This window comes from Syngnathoides biaculeatus, chromosome 1 (assembly GCF_019802595.1).
Source record: "Syngnathoides biaculeatus isolate LvHL_M chromosome 1, ASM1980259v1, whole genome shotgun sequence".
NCBI classification, from domain to species: Eukaryota; Metazoa; Chordata; class Actinopteri; order Syngnathiformes; family Syngnathidae; genus Syngnathoides; species Syngnathoides biaculeatus.
In genome coordinates this window covers 7938136-7955571 of record NC_084640.1, presented here as the reverse complement: position 1 = coordinate 7955571, position 17436 = coordinate 7938136, and the positions used below count along the sequence as shown (strand labels likewise).

The following is a 17436-nucleotide window of genomic DNA, read 5'->3' as shown; positions in this document are numbered from 1 at the left end:
ATTGCAAATTGCAACTTTTAAAAACTAAATTCACTGAAGTATTCACACATATCACATTCAATATAAGGTGTTCTTATGTCCAGTCAAAAAGACCCAACTTTTTATGATCTATAAATTATTAGCTGAATTGCACTTAGGTGATTAGCTTTGTTGCTCATTAAAAGGAGTTTCAAGCTAATTGATGAGAAAGTCATTAATGAGGTCATTTCTTGGGTAGCGTGTCCATGAATTTGCAGATGATGCCGAGCATGACCTCGTCAGCCCCGGCCCCGATGGACATTAACCTGGAGTCCCTGTGGAAAAGGCAAAGTTAGTAATAACGAAAAGTGAGCCGTTATTATGAGCGGTGCCCCGCCCACTTCTAACTACACTTGTACCCCATCACTAGATGTCAGTACAGAGTCAAATGATTGCCGTACCATTTATTTTTCATGCATAAAGAGCTTCAGAGATTTTAAGTTCGTATCTCACTGGGGCCTCTACTCCCCAAGAGGGGTTGCGTCAGGAAGAGCATCCGGCGTAAAAACCGTGCCAAACAAATACGAGCGTTCATCTGAGATGTCACGCTGTGGCGACCCCTAACGGGACAACCCGAAAGAAACTTACTTTTTACATTTATTGTATGCCACTGTAACAATCAAAAATGAGGCTGAGGTTTTGTTCCTAAAAAGTACATTTAACATTGTAAACCATCATGCAGTTTAAACATTAACACGAGGTTTTGACATGGAATCATAAAAAAACAAATGTATTCCACCTACATAAAAGTATATTATAAAAATGTTCTTAAAGATTAAATGCAAATGTAGTGCCTGTATACTTGAATACAACCAAACTGAGTTAAAAGCCTGACTTATGTTTCTTAAAAGATGTTTACATAGGTGCAACACGGTGGATCAGCTGGTATAGCGTTGGCCTCACAGATCTGAGGTCCCGGGTTCAATCCTGTGTGGAGTTTGTAGGATATCCCCATCCCTGCATGGGTTTTCTCTGGGCACTCTGGTTTCCTTCCACATCCCAAAAAACATGCAACAATAATTGGACAGTCTAAATTTCCCCTCGGTGTGATTGTGAGTGTGACTGTCTCGTTGTGCTGGCAACCAGTTGAGGGTGTATCCTGCCTCCTGTCCGTTGACAGCCGGGATAGGCTCCAGCCCTCCCCACGTCCCTCGTGAGGATAAGCGGTTAAGAAAATGGATCGATGGATATTTAAATAGGATGTATGTACAGCTACGAGCTACACTAATGTATTTCATATTAAATTGTATATGTATTTAAGCGATTCTATCATATATCATGAGAGGGAGTCCTCATATCACAAGTAGTACATTTACCACACTTTTCCACCTACTACCTTGAGCCATTCTACGTAAATACAAAAGTACACAATTTCAAATATGCTCAAAATAAATACCTGTAGAATCTGCTGACCAGCACATCACTGGTGAAGCCCATCCCTCCCCAGTACTGGAGGCAGCTGTCACTCACTTCTCTGGCCAACCGGCCCCCCTTTAATTTGGCCATGGATGCCATCTTGGTGACATCATTGCCTTTGATATACAATGCTGAAACCAACACAAAAGACAGATATTCAGGTATTTTTGGAGCTACGGATTGTCAGCTTAATTCCACTTTACCTGTGGCCTGGTAGAGGAGAGCACGCAGCAACTCCACCTCCGTTTGCAGCTCGGCAAGCCTGAAATGAACCGCCTGGTGGTGGAGCACCGGCTGATTGAAGATCTTCCTCTGCCGAGTGTAGTCGATGGTTTCCTGAATGATGATGTCCATTGTGGTCAGGACTAGAGGTTTCCACAGTAAGACATTAGGAAAGAGATTATTTATCCTAAGAAAATCCTGCTTTGGACTGGTTTCCTTTATCAACAGTTTGACGTCAGAAATTCTCAGTAATGCCCTGAAATCGTGCATCTAAAAATACAATGTTGTAGTTTCAGACACACAACTTAAGATAACTGCAGAGGTAAACTACTCCCACATAACACTTTCATAAACAGTGATCTAAAATTCCATCATGTCCCATTTCACTTTTGCCGAATTCTTTCAAAAACATTATCTGACACTTGTCAAAATTAAACGCAAACAAAACTCCTTCGACAAGATTAATGGCTTGACCTAAGTGAACTTAACCTCCTTGTTGGTTTGGTTGGCAGTTTCTTAAAAAAAAAAAAAAAAAAAAAAACCCTGAAATTTACCACTGGCAGTTACATACGTGGGAAACAGATGACGTAAGCGCAAAGATTAAACAGAAAGTGAGGACTTATGAGGAGTACGGTTCTCTCACTGTTGGCCACAGCCCAGAGCCTCTCTTCTTGGAACTGCAGCATCTGATAAGTGAAGCCCATGCCTTCCTGGCCAATAACGTTGGCGCAAGGAACTCTGACGTCCTCGAAAAACACTTCGGCCGTGTCTGACGACCACATGCCCAATTTGTCGATCTTGCGAGCGATGTGCACTCCTAAAACGGGCAGGCGAGAAAAGTCAACCGCCAGCGCTGGGCCGAAGAAAACATTTTAGTTGCCGATTCTACCTGGCAGGTTCATGGGCAGACAAATGAGGGATTTGTTCCTGTGCGGGGGGCCGTCACTGGTGTTGGCGAGGAGGCACATCCAGTCTGCCTGGGTGCCGTTGGTGGTCCACATCTTGCTCCCATTGATCACATATTCATCCCCCTTTCTCACCGCCTTGGTCTTAATGTCTGGAGCAACGTGAGGTGGAGCGTGAAAAGACCTGACGTTAGAAGGCGCAATGAAGCGTGTCGCTCTGCTTTTTCTTTACGGTCTGAAGACAACAAAACGGGAACCTACTCGACACATCAGAACCGGCCCCGACTTCGCTAACTCCAAGGCAGGCAACTTTGTCCCCCAGGATGCTTGGAAGCAGAAACTCTTTCTTGAGCTCGGCTGAACCAAATCTGCACAAACAGTTGACAAGTTATTCTTTTGGTTTCTGAACTCAACAAGACGAAAACAAAAACAAAAAAAAAAAACAGAACATGAAGACAACTCTGCCGGCAATTATAGCTGAATCTATTTTTCAATGTTCTGTTATTTTAACATTGTTTTGGGTAAAAAATGTTCCCCTAATTATACTCATGAGACAGTACTTGTCTTTTTCCTATGAGCTCCATCTCATGTGACTAGAAGTCACTTCATTGCAAGAGAATAAACAATAAAAGGCAACATAAGGGGACATTTCACATGTATAGTGCATCATATAACAGTCTGGCGCCAGGATTGGTTAATTAAGGTCCAAACAACAGGCTGTATTTTCAAGAATCTGCACAGTTGCTAACGCTACACGCAATGCAGTCGTACGTTTGTTGTACGTTTTGGGGATGGCTGCTAATATGGTCTCAATCTCCACCAAATTTATTCCAGTTGCAGTACTTGTCGCTTGGAATACTTATGTGTATGTATGGACACGCAGTCTGGCTCCTGCTCTATCAGTGTTGTGAAAGACAACAAAACGACAATGCTGACATTGAGTGTTGTGACCCCTGGAGTCAAAGAAGCCAGAGTTGGAGGCAGATTAGGTCCACAGCTAAATATGGATCACCACACAGACAATCCCCAAAGGAAGCTGTAGGTGGATAGCGAGAACAAAGAACGCAGGAGGTTTACGGAATTATTACCTGGCGAGCGCGGGCGTGGTCATGTCGGTCTGGACGCCGATGGCCATGGGGATGCCTCCGCAGCGGATGTAACCCAGCTGTTCAGACACAGCCACGCTGTAGCTGTAATCGAGTCCTAAGCCGCCATACTCTACCAAACACAAACAAAATGAAAAAATGTGGCTAAATAATCTCTTAGTAGAAATGTTGGACCATTCGCCAAAGCAATTTAGGTATACATTCATCATAATTCACCATTAAGAAAAGAAGATTTAGATTTTTACAAAGAAAGACGGTACACAGAGTTTTCAAAGTTTTAATACCTTAGCTTATCTTAACATAGCAACAACACGGTAGCACGAATAGGGCTGGTTAAAAAAAATAAAAAAACAGCCATGGCAGCTACAAAGTAGCAACGTGGTAGCACAGCACTAACAGGGCCGGTTAAAAAAACACAAACCTAAATCACCGAGATGTAGCAGTAACACGCTATCACAGCGCCAATGCTAGCAAAGCGCTAACAGGCCCCGTTAAAAAAAAACAAAAAAAAAAAAAAAAAAAAAAAAAACATACCGGTAAAAGTCACTTCCTCGGCACATAGATTCCATCAGTCTCACTCTTAGCTTTTTCACTCGAGTGCGCCCATATGGCCGTTACAAAAAAATGCACAAATTTAGCCGCATCACCGCATAAGCCGCAGGGTTGAAAGCGTATGGAAAAAGTTGCATCTTATAGGCCGGAAATTACAGTACTCTCTTTGGTTCACTGCTGCAATCTAATAATTAAAGAATGATGTTTTGTGTACTGAAGGTTATTGCGCAGTTTGTCTATCTGCTGTTACGGCTGGCTGGTGCATTTCTCTCGAACTACCATGCACACCCCGATAACAACAATGCAAACAAGCACAAAAATGAACATTGTCGTCTAATGCTGGCCTGGCAAATAGAACCTGGCACTAAACAAATTTTACGCAAACCATCCACTGCATGATGGACATTAGCACTGACTGACAATGGACAATTAGAGGCAAATTTATCACGCAGACCTGCAACCCTCGCATAAGTACCACCCGCCTGACTAGTTATGGAATAATGAACGCTGTCAGGGATGGAGGGATAATGGGACAATAGGGAAAATTGGGGACAGGCAGAAGAGTGAGAGATAGTAGGCCAAGTCAACGCAAGTGTGGGGGTAGGAAGAGGGATGGCCAAAACTAAGAGGAAACAGGTGCAGCTGAAGCACGATAGTGCACCCTGGAAGCCCCTGCGATGGATCATGTGGAGAGAAGGAAGCGCTGAGGTTTATCCCGCTTAAAACCCGACAGCGGGCTGTCTACTTGAACAAACAAGCAAAAGAAAAACAAACAAGTATGCTTTCAAATGTCAAATTTCAATCCTAAACCCTCATGCTTGTGAGCAGATGTTCCTCGGCTGTTGTCCCGGCCATCGCGCAAATGTTCTCTGATGTGCTGACTTCAGTCATCAAACTAGTAAATCAACTCATTCATATATGTGATTGGAATTATATAATAAAATGAAATGTAATCATTTTAAAGTCAGAATCATTGCGATACATTTTGAATTGCCTTTCTTAAAATTTCATGAAGCGTTTGCTTATTTTTAAAATGTTTAAATACAACGATACCTTGTCTTACAAGTAGCTAGTAATTTAGAAATACTTTTTTTCCTCAGTGTCTGACATAAAATCAGACTAAACCTTTCCCATTTTAGTCCAATTAGGATTACTAAAGTTGACTGGCTCTAAGATCCAAGTCTACACAACCATTCGCTGACTTCGACGTCACTCACCAGGATAGGCCCCGCCTCTTAAAACTATTCGCATAGTCATAGTGACAAATACTACGGTAGTAAGTGAGCATGGTGACCCCAATTTGGGAAAAAAAATAATATCAGCGCCTCACATCTATGTTATTGTACTGTATTGTATTGAGTTAGCTTGTGTATGAAATGTGCTATCTAAAATTTGCTTTGCTTTTTGCCATTTATTAAAATCCAATTATTACTAGTAATTGAAGAGATAATGAGAAGACTTTCATAGATGCAGCTCTTCTATACGGTTTAACCCCCCAAGCATAATTGTAAGGTGTCTCAATATTTTAGTCCATAAAGCATATGGCAAAACACAACGGGCCAACAAATAAGATAACATAAGATCATTTGCATGCAATCATATCAAATAAGAAACGTCACAGTGTTAGTCATGCGTCAGTCGGGGGGGGGGGGAAGCAAAGGATGAAATGCATTCGTCAGAGTATTACTAAAGCAGCAATCATACAAGCTTATTTATCGAGACGGATGGGAAACAATTTCGCCTGCCAGTTCCCATCCGTCAACCGGGTTCCCGTTGCCATGGTGTGAAAAGACGGGTTCTTCCCTGTCAAGGCAGAGGAAGCCAGGCAGGGCGCCAAGGGTCATCACTGTCTTCTCCCATGACACGGCTGTGTTGGGAAAACTTCCTGTTCCCGTGTTTTGACAGGTAATGTGGACTTTCCATGCGCACGTAAATCATGGCTGCAAAGTCAGAAACGTGCCCTCTTTAGCCGGTTTAAGTATATTCTCGCAAATATATTTTAGAGACGTATTCAAACTTTATTTATAATTCATTAGCGGTATAGAAAATGAATGAATGCTTTAGACATTGACACAAACTTGTGCTTTTTTTTTTTTGTCCTCCCCAAAAAGGGGTAAACCCAGATTCCTCAATCCCAAACTGAGACATCTGCTCAAGATAGACTTTCCATGAAGTTTAAACTAGATGAAATGTAGGTCATGTCAGAGCGCTGTCTGTTTCGCAAAGTAACAATAAGACAGGAGACCGTGCCAAGGCATCAAAACATTTGATCTACATGCATATTTTTTGCCGGGTTAAATTACAAATTAACATTTTTTGCAATTAGATGTCACAGAGAAAGGAAACAAAACAAAACAAATGGCAAGCTGATATGATACATAAATAGAGATACCGTATTAGTGTTTGGACATGTTCACTGGGATTTTCAAATTAAATTCAAATTGGTGGCAAATTGGATTTACAGTTCTTTTAAATTAAGAACGACTCTAATGGAATACACGTTGTTACTTTAAATACCCATCTAAATTCTGTCATTGCATAAATATTAATTCAAGCAATTTGCAATAACATTATTCCCTTCTCCTGGCTTGTCGCCATGTTTACATTCTGCAGTCGACTCATCTGATTCCTTTCAACCTGTAGCAGCCTGCATTTGTGGAGATTGTAAATCTAGGCAATATCTTGTTGATGTATTTGTCGTGAGGCGCATCACTTCAAAGGCTCTCTGCTACCTGATAATTGAATTGAGTCTTTGCGCAGTCGGCACCCCCTACACCCCCCCACCCCCAGGTCGTCGCTCTCTAATCCTGCCAACTAATGCTCCGGGTGTGTGTACTCAGCACATTTTAATTCCCTCCCTCGCCCTCTCCACTGACCTACACACTCCTGGTGAAATCTTCTCCCGCAAATTTAGTGTTTGAACTGTTTACCGTTTATGTTGTGAAGTAAAGCAACGATTTTGTTGGATTATAGTGAAACAAAACAAGCTGAAAGGCCAAAGAAAACTCTCTTTGGCCTGACTATACCTACACAATACTGCTAGTTATTAATATCACAGCATATCCGCAATACCATGCAAATGTGCACATATTAGCAATGTCGTGATGCCATCTAATTGTATGATTGATGTGATGGCTGACATGCAGAATGGGTAATGAGTTAACTGATTTATATTTGGGTGCATAAACCTTCACCAAATGCATAAAGTGGCTTGTCCTGGATATTAAACAAATACAATAGTAACAAATATGCAAACAAGATGGAAATAAAATGGTATATTTTACTTAGAATTAATACAAATTTAAAGTTATTAATGTGAAAAAGTACATTATGTCCTTTAATTTGTTTAAATATCAAATATAATCTTAACTGAATTAACTGACTTATACAGATAATAATTCCAAGTTCAATTCTTTTTTCCACTTTGACTTTATTACATTTTTCACATGAGTACTGCAACAAAAAAAACTTTGTATTGAACTTTCACTGAGTTTGGGGAATGTTAAGCTATTACCTGAATTGCGCAAATTTCGCGTCATTAAAGCGTGAAGCATTTTTGTTGCAGAGCAACAATTGAGCGAACGCTTGACGTCCAGCGTCTGAAAACATTCTGAAAGAAATCCATCCCAGTCGCTAAATCCATCAGCGCCACGTCTTGGTGCACGTGCACATCTGGTTACACTGTTAGACAACAGCTGTTAAAGGATGTTCGTGCGATGCTTCAAAGCGAAACTTATTCAAATGCTTGACAGTCATTAAAAAAAAATAATAATAAATGCAGGGACCAGTATAAAGGATAATTGAGATGCTTTCATGGTACAATCTTCATAAATTACTGAGTTGTCATCTCTTAAAGTCTTTTGTAGATTAAATGTTTGTGTTATTTATGTTGGCTCCTTTTCAATTCCTAGATATGCTGCCGCACATTCATCATGAAAGTGACAAATGATCGAGACAACATAAGTCACCGGGATTGAGGCAGCGATGAGTAATCGCCCTCATTAATTACTACTTTTTGAATCATTCCACCTGAATTAAATGTGTCAGAAAATGTCTCAGCGCCACTGCAGAGCCGTTGCACTGTGACGGACGCAGACTGGGCCGACAAACGTGGCACCAGCTCCGATTTGAAAAGCAGTTTGACTCGTTCAAATGTTTTAGATTTGCAGTTTGCCAACAAACATGTCCTAACAAGGTCAGTGAGTTGTTCAAAGCCTCGCCAACCTGACAAGCTGCTCATACAGCACACCCCCTTCCCAAAAGTCTCTTAAAGTGAAATTTTGTTTGAAAAATCGTTATTGAGTGGTAAATTTCAAAACATGCCAGAGAAACTGAAACCTCGTCGTTTTTTTTTTTTGCTGTTGTTGTTCCTCTCTATGGAAGTTGAGCAGTTCCTTCTGTTTGTTGTATTGATAACCAATTCTGGATTGAGGCAAAAATGGAGAAAATTACTTGCAGTCAATCGAGGCACTTCTAATTCAGTCTCACTTAGTAGCTCAGTGGTTAGAGCACTGGTTTGGTAAACCAGGGGTTGTGGGTTCATATCCCACCGGGGCCTCCACTCCCTGAGAAGGGTTGCGTCAGGAAGGGCATCCGGCGTAAAAATTGTGCCAAATATATATGTGCGTTCATCTGAGATGACACGCTGTGGCGACCCCGAAAGGGACAAGCCGAAAGCAAACTTACTACTAGTTTGCTGAATAAAGACGGGGACTTCAACACATTGGCAACTTATTCTTAACATTGACGTGAAAAATAAGGGTCAGAATATTTGGAGTCTCCCATCCTGATTGATTTTACAAAAAGATTCCAATTAATAGTTTAATTGATCAATAGTTATTGTTGTTATTATTCTTCATGACTACCTTATATGTATATCAGGAATCACTGGTTGCTAACAATTCAGAATTGATCATAGAGACAGACTAAGTTGCACATCTCACCAACTGGCTTGTTGACCCCAAGAAAACCAGCATTTCCTAGGATCTTGAAAATTTTATGGGCTGGAAAATTTCCCTCCGCTTCCCACTGATCCACGTTAGGGTTGATCTCCCGGTCGATGATCTATGGGAAACAAGTTTATTGGTGTGAGTATTCAGCGTATGCGATCTCCTTATCGTACACGTGTGCGCGCATCAGCTTTCATTTGACCAGCAAAATGACCACATTGCCGTCCTATCTCGTCTCCTAACCCAAAAGAATCTCCATTGCGAGAGGAAAGTACGAACATTTCCTACTGTGTGGCGCACGCAATCCCTTAATCTTTAGCGGCCAGTCACAAAATCCATTACATCTCAATGAATACAGAGCAGCGACAGAAAATGCATTACACGGTGAATCTAGAAAGCTGCTGGTGACAGCAAACACGGGTATTCCCCTATGGGTATACATTCTAAATGGCTTGGCTGGTGATACGCAATACGCCGGAAGCAGCTGCCTGATTTGGGCCAAATCCCAACTCAGACCCATTGAAGTGTAAACTACATGCCCCATAAATAAATACATTACATTATATTTAAAAGAAAAGACTCAAACAGATACACATATAGTAAACAAGACCCAGGAAGAATATCTAAAAAGAAAACCTGCGTAGGATTTTTTTCCCCCTCTTCAGTCATCCTGACATACTGTAATTCCCGGCCTACAGAGCGCACCTGGTTATAAGCCTTACCCAGTACATTTGTAAAGGAAATAGCATTTGGTACATACGTACGCCGCAGCTGTGTAAAAGCCGCAAGTGCCCACATTGAAAAGCGCATTGGAACACGAGATATTTACAAAGAAAGACGGTACACAGAATGAGTTTAACACTAGTGCGGCGCTAATGTGGTGCCAACACAAGCTTGACGATAATGCTAACGGACAGAACCAGTTAAAAAAAAAATACCGGTAAATATCGCTGAGGCACGTCAGTAACACAGCAGCAAAACGCTAGCATAGTGCTAACGCTAGCACAGCTCTAAAATGGCCGGCAAAAGTCACTTCCTTGGCACATATATTCCGGTAACTCTTACCTTTTCCGCTCGAGTGGCCTCTTGTGGCCATTTGAAAAAAATGGACACATTAGCCACATCATTGCATAAACCACAAAGCGTGTGAAAAAAGTCGCATCTTATAGGCCGGAAATTACAGTCCATGTTCTGCTCCTTACACATCCATCATACCATAAGTAAAAATATGTATGAATGGGTTGCAATGACAGCTCTCAGGATCTTCCTCTATGCTATTTTTGGACAATGCCTTGTGCATTGGGGAAAAGTCATACTGGAACAAACAAGGCCATCCCAAAATTCTTCTGACCAAGTACTTAAGTAACTCCCAAATGTCTTACAACAAAGACAATTGTGCAACAAATTGTTCTTGCTTTGGCAACACTAACAACAACAACAAAACAGTGCATGACTGAAGATCAAACGAGGATCATCTCACCAAAAAATACCACATGTTGTGGTGAGAAATTTGAATCTCGATGGCCATCATACGACGACAAGAGGGCAAGCGAACTTCTCTTTTGGAGGTGAGATGGGATTCGACGCCTCATTTGACTTAATCCCCAATAGCAACAGGGGGGGGGGGAATGCCTTCAACTAAATAGTTTATAACTCGGGCCTCCTCATCTCAAAGATTTTTCAGTGTATAGTAGGAGGTGGGTGGAGGTACTGCATTTTCTCATCCAAAGATCAACATTGAAAAGGTCAAACCTAACAGCATCATGTTCGCTTGTATAACATTTATGTCAAATAACTGACTCACAACCAATGGATTGTAGTCAGAGTCGGACTGAATTTTGCGTAATATTCTTCAACAACTGCAACAATCGCTCTTCAGCAGGAAAGTGGCATCATGATTCATCTCGTCTCTACAGCGTTGTGAGTCAGGGACCAAAGTCCGACAAGAGCAAAGAACAGGTGGACAATTGAGATTTAAAATTATCTCTGGAGCAGGTATATTTTGGCAGCATGACTCATCTTGGGAATGGGGAAGTTGTCCACAGCTGGAGAAGTGCTTAAAATGACCGACCCGTTTTGACATTCCGACAAAAGTATTTCCGTGGTCACTCGTACGCCACTCTGCTCAACCTGACTAGGAGTAGGGCGGTCTGAAATATTACTGTGGAGTGTCTCTATTTTTCATTTCTTGAGATAAACTGGATATATGCACTTTTCAGGTACAAAAACAAGGCCGTTTTGAAAATTTGTACATATTTAAAATCATGTCATACCTTGTTCTTGGGTACTGGTTTCCCATTGGAATTTATGTATGAAGAGTAACTATAATGAATGTTTTTAAATATGTCTCAACGTATTTGATAAATGACCAAAGTTTGCTTGCTTCACTATGTTTAAAATTGATTAAAAATTGATAAAAATCTTCCTTGGGTCACCAACATATTGTGACTTGCATTTGGGTTACCGTTTTTTTGTAATTTTCTAAATTCCATGTACAAGTACCGAATTTTCCGCAGCATAAGGCGCGCCGAGATTTTTCTCATATATAAGGCGCACCAGATTATAAGGCGCATTCGCATTATGAGTCGCATGGAATAGATGCTACAGTAGAGGCTGGCATTACGTTCTGCATCCATTAGATGGAGTTACACTAAAGGCTCAATATTTATCCATATATAAGGCGCACTGGATTATAGGGTGTACCATCAGCTTTTGAGAAAATTAAAGGCTTTTAGGTGCGCCTTATAGTGCGGAAAATATGGTATTTCAAATGATCAAAGGTGTCCCATTAAGTGTGATCAAGCTCTCTGTTGTGCCTGCTCTCAATGACGAGCAATGACTTACTTAGAACTGACATTTAGTTGCGACGGCAATCATCAAATTAGCTTCGCCCAAGAACGCAAGGTAAATGAGGCGTCCGCATTATGAAGGCTTATGGACTACCTGCTTTATTGTTCTTTCATTAAGCCGTTAAGACAAGTCTGCACTGGCGAGTGAAAGCGTAACCTTGGATAACTCGGGCTCCCAACAAACCTGCTTTCACACTCGTGAGAGCAAACCGTAAAACACAAGCGGCGGCTGCCGTGGTTTTACGGTTAAGTCATCCGTGTTCAAAGTTCAGATCCTGAGGAGGGAAAGGGAGGGACAAACGTGCGCTGAAACGGGAAACATACGGCCTATTTGGGTGGAACGGGGTGGGGGGATGCTGCATGGTTTCACAAAGGTTATTGTGGACTATTTGTGTTTCACATCAGCAGAATCGTGTGCTCAGCCAGGGTCAAGAACATTGCATTATCAGGTCCTGCAGAAAGCTCACTCTGCGGAGAGTCAGCCAGACACAAAACACAACACTGACCTTTCTCTTTGAAAATTGTTATGCTAACTGAAGAGTTCAGCCTTCAAAAAGAGGGCAAATCCAAAGTGGTTCTGGATACAAATGCCTTCTCCCTTCCAAAGTCACCAGCCAACAGAAAAACTTTGCAACCACGATGTAAAAACAAGATTACGGTTAGCCAAGTTTCTTATAGCTGCTCAATTATTCTTTCCTCTTCACTGTGGATGCACTGTGGCACACTTTCCATCACAGGTCAGCCCTGGTACTCCATCAGACATCTGGTTTTGGCCGACGACACTTCTGATTATCAGTGGAGATATTCTCTGTCGTGTGCGCGAGTCCACCACACGCTACAAAAGCAGCAAGAACACATTGCGAGTTTTGTGTGGGATCTTTTTATGTTTGCACCAGATTGAAAATCCAGTAGATAATCTTTTACCGAACATCACCAAAAAAAATCCACAGAAGCTGAGAAACGGTACAGCAGACGAGCTCCCAACAGCCATTTCAAAGCAAAGTATTTCCCATACTTCATTTGTGGATTGTTTTTGTAGGACACTCTGCAAACACTTCAGCGCTAATAGCATGTGTAGCGGAAACATTGGCACGGTGCAAGTCTGACCTCGAATACTCACTGAGGGATTTCCTGACTCAATTTATATACAGTACCATCTTTTACAAACTCCCATTATACTACGGAATGAGGATTCTTTTCATAAACCATGCTGCCTCTAGTTCCTTTCCCCCCCCCTAACAGCATATTGTTCTGTTTCCCTTCCACGTTTTCATCCTTCCCATATTCCCTGTGCTAGTTTATTTTCAACCTCCTGGCATCCTTTGAAGGTTTAGTCACACAGTACACTTCCCTCCATTTACCGCAACATCTCTGTTGTCTGCCCTAATTTAGGCTGCTGTTGTTATTTTTGCCCGCCTTATCAACCTCTGTCTGCTTTTTAAAATAGACGGCGTGATTAGTGAGGCTTTGTTTTGGGGATTTTCCGTAACTTCTACAAAATATTCAACAAGAAAAAGATTGAAGAAAATTGTAGACCCTTCCAATAACAGGAATTGAAAGACTAACGATTTTTTTTACTTATATCCAACATCTCATTATACAAGTTTAAAAAGCCAATCAATGTTTTTAAATATACTTAATTATATGTGATTAGAAATATAGAGTATAAAGTCCATTTATACAAGACAATGAAACGATGACGTGGTGTTTAGATGATGACGTGGTAGTTATTTAGGAAACGAGATCTCTTATCGCAGATTCCGATTAATATTTCTTCTACCTTCCCAGTCTTACAAAACAAATAACTTGTGCAATGTTGTGCGCGGCCATCTACAGTATCTGATGGGCATATTCACAAAGCCCAGAGTCCCACGCACTCAACCGTCTCTCTGACAGAAAACACAAGCAAACGCAACATACTGTTGTCTCATTACACATTTGGGTTGAAGATGTACATTGGACTGATTTAAGTTAGCATTTTGAGTCCATCGATAAACAATGGCAAGAGGAGGCCACTCACACAACCTGACCGCTAATGTTAAAAATGCTACCCACTATAAAATCTAAACAATGGTCAAACTGTAAGAATTTTGTTTGCTGGTGGAGCTGGAGCCACGAGAGAACATTGAAAAATATTTATTTGGAATGGATGCAGTCATAGTTTTCTTGCGCCAACAAGCTCTTGATCAAACAATCCGCCTTAATAATAATAATAATATCAATTGACTGCTGTAGCCCTCCATATGATGCTGTGTAGTTCTACACCATTACAGCACTATAATATACAGTTTTGATCGCCTGCTGAAATTGTAAGTTTGCTTACTGTTTACGTCAATATTTGAAAGTGGAAAACCCAAAATGAGCCTCAGCTGCCCTTGGTTCGGAATTCCATGCATGATTTTGCCTGGTGGAGAGAGGATGACGATCATGAGAAAGGTACTGTCAGGGGGGCAGGCTCAACAATTGGTAATTGCAACCTAAGTCACCAAGAAAATAGCAACACACTGCGGCAATAACGGACTGAAAAGTTGCATATGCGTCAGCATGTGGTTAACAAAGAACCTGTACGGGCCTGCTTTAAGAATGACTCAGATTTAAAAAAAAAAAAAAAAAGAAAGAAAAAAAAATGGAGAAAGCACGGCGGTCAGATGAGATAAAAGTTGAGCTATTTGGCATCAACTTGTTTGGAACATGGAAAAAAAAAATCTGAGCATGATCCCAAAAACACCATCCACACAGTCAAGAATCCATCTGGAAATGCATCTCCAAACATTTTGGGGATGTTTTTCCCTGCAACGGGTACATCGATGGCTTCACCACAGTTAAGAGCCAATGATCTGGGGTGTGACTTGGGTTGGGCATCGACAATCAAGAAACTTTTCTAACCGGGATTTACATTTAGGTTCTCCTGGAATTGGTCAAATTTCAAAAAAAAAAAAAAGAAAAATTGGTTCCCAGTTTTGATCCCTACAGTCAAACTCGAAGAAGAAAAATGGCAAATACCAATGAAGAAGAACACGCACAAAGACGTGCTTGGCCCCAATGGCAGCTTTGGACAAAAGTGGATCTTAATGTTAAAATAAATGACCACTCATCTCAGTGCAACACTTTAAGATTTATTGTATAAAGGAGGCTTTCACAAACAGGGATGAGAATTTTCCGCTGATTCGCAGAATTACGAGTTTTTTCATCTGAAAATGTCATTGTTGGGAAACGGGTAGATTCGTTGAAAAAATTTGGGTTGTGTTAGGGCTTGATGTGGGGGGAGGCTGCGATCAAGATCGGCCGCCAGCATCTATCGCCAACGCTCGTTGTGAAATTAGCCACAGCTGTGATAGCGGAAAATGGCATTGCTATCCGTGTATGGCATTGCTATCCGTTTGCATTAAATTTGATGTTTATAATAACGACAACATTCCAATTTCCGGCAGCATTTTGTTGGTATTTCATCCGTGTTTTCACTCTGATGTTACCATTTCATAGAGAAGCATTCTTTATACTACGGAATAGATATAACTTATAGACATACGTACGCATTTGTTATTGAGCAGTCTGCACGTTTTCCAGCTTGGCGAAAGTCTTGGAGCGAAAAGATGAAGCTCATGCCAGGGTAATTGATAAAAACCACGGGGTAAAAAAAATTGTTTCAGATGGGCATGGCTTGAAAAAAAAGTGTAACCGTGCAGAAAGGAACGAAAACGGTATCAACATGTATAACCGAACACATACAAAAAGTGGACGTTGCAGGCAAATTTCTCAAATATTATATATATAATATATTATAATACAATTGGGTCTATCTGTAGCACTGGCTCATATATATATATATATATATATATATATACACACACACACACACATATATATAAAACAAACTACTTGTGTACTTATTTCTGAAGTATAACTTGTAAGTGTAGTCACCTATTTGATATAAATTTCAATCAGTCTACATTTTTACGCCTGAAGTTTGGCAAAATTATTTTGCTTTTTTGGACTCATATTTCAAGTTTTCAAAATATCATGATTGCCCTGTATTTACACAGTGACAGGAAACCACAGGTCACCGCTTAACAGTGTGTTTTATAAATAAAAAAAAATTCGTGTTCAATGGGAGCAAACCCAAAAGCAGACATTTTCAGTGTTTTTCCAAATTGGTCATTCTCATCCCTGCACAAATGCTCCCTCCCACTCCGACCCTCAGCCTACGCTACAAGAAACTTCAGTCACTTGGGTGAATGAATCAATAAAATACAGTACATGCTCCCAAAAGGAATCATAATCAAGAATCGTTTGGAACCGGAATCAAATGAGGAACCGTAATAGATAGGTTTCAAATTACGCCATCTTGTGTGTCATAGAGGTCAGAGAACACAGGTGATAGGTGAAGTGTGAAGTTTTTTTTCTATCGTTAATTTATCCGACTGGTCTAAGGACTGTGGTGACGTCATTGAAAACCGATCCATTGAGACCAGAATTGCTCATACTCAAACTGTGCCCAAAAACTATTTAATAAAGGATGTATTGGATTCTTCTTGTATGTTTTTTTTCTATTCTCGGGGCTCCGTGGTCCTTGCCTGGGGCACACAGGGTGTCTAGAACTCGAGTAAAGTTTTTTGCTTGGAGAGCAAACATTTACTGCAGCCAATAATATCCACGTTTACATATTTTCTTCACCAATGATTAAAATCGTTATAAAACTTCAAGTGAACAAACAGTCAAATGCAGGAGGTCAAATAACTATCCCCTTTCACACTATTATTAAATCAATACCTCAAAACGGAGCAGAGTGTTCACTCGAGCTCGTGTATGCGATTTTATTACATTTGTGCAAGTGCACTTAATTTTGTGACCTATGAAGGTGTATTTTACAACGTGACTGCCCGCAGTGACCTCTCACCCACTTTAATTTCTCTCCAGCTGGTTTGCAGCAACGTCGGACACTCCATCGTTGTGACACACACGGGCATAACGAGTCACTCACAAAACAACAACGTTCGTTTTTCATGACACTGACAAGTTGGTCATGTCGCTAGCAGCCAGCCATACCTTTTTGAGGGATTCCTTCAGGGCGAAGTGATTTGGTGTGTAGAGTAAATGGTCGACCGAGGTCTCTGAGGTGCTGGTTGCTACTCTTTTGGACGACGCGGTGTTTGCAGACGAACGGACGCTAAACGAAGCACATTTGAAGGAAGGGTGGATGTTAACAAGCGAGTTAAGACGCACGGAACCACAGCGAAGCGCCATTGTTGTTTGGCTTGTGACGCGCATGCGCATTACCACTTCATGGCGGAAGTACTGTATAGTATATAAATACAATTTTGTACTTTTGTACTGTGTATCCTACCGATGAAATGTAGTTCATATGAATAAGTGATCATTTAAATATTAAATGTAATAGTGATCATAATAATCAGTTTTA

At 40.9% G+C, this 17436-nt stretch overlaps 1 protein-coding gene across 1 annotated transcript; it reads right to left on the bottom strand.

Moving 5' to 3' along the window:
• Positions 1-46: 46 nt before the first annotated feature.
• On the bottom strand, positions 47-17290 carry zgc:85777 (uncharacterized protein LOC405871 homolog). The gene is made up of 9 exons (XM_061813358.1): positions 17064-17290; positions 9163-9283; positions 3650-3779; positions 2823-2929; positions 2546-2713; positions 2300-2473; positions 1638-1799; positions 1415-1565; positions 47-293 (listed from the first exon to the last, which is right to left on the bottom strand). The coding sequence occupies exons 1-9, from the start codon at positions 17283-17285 to the stop codon at positions 203-205; spliced, it is 1326 nt and encodes a 441-aa protein (XP_061669342.1). The 5' UTR covers positions 17286-17290; the 3' UTR covers positions 47-202.
• Positions 17291-17436: the final 146 nt, after the last annotated feature.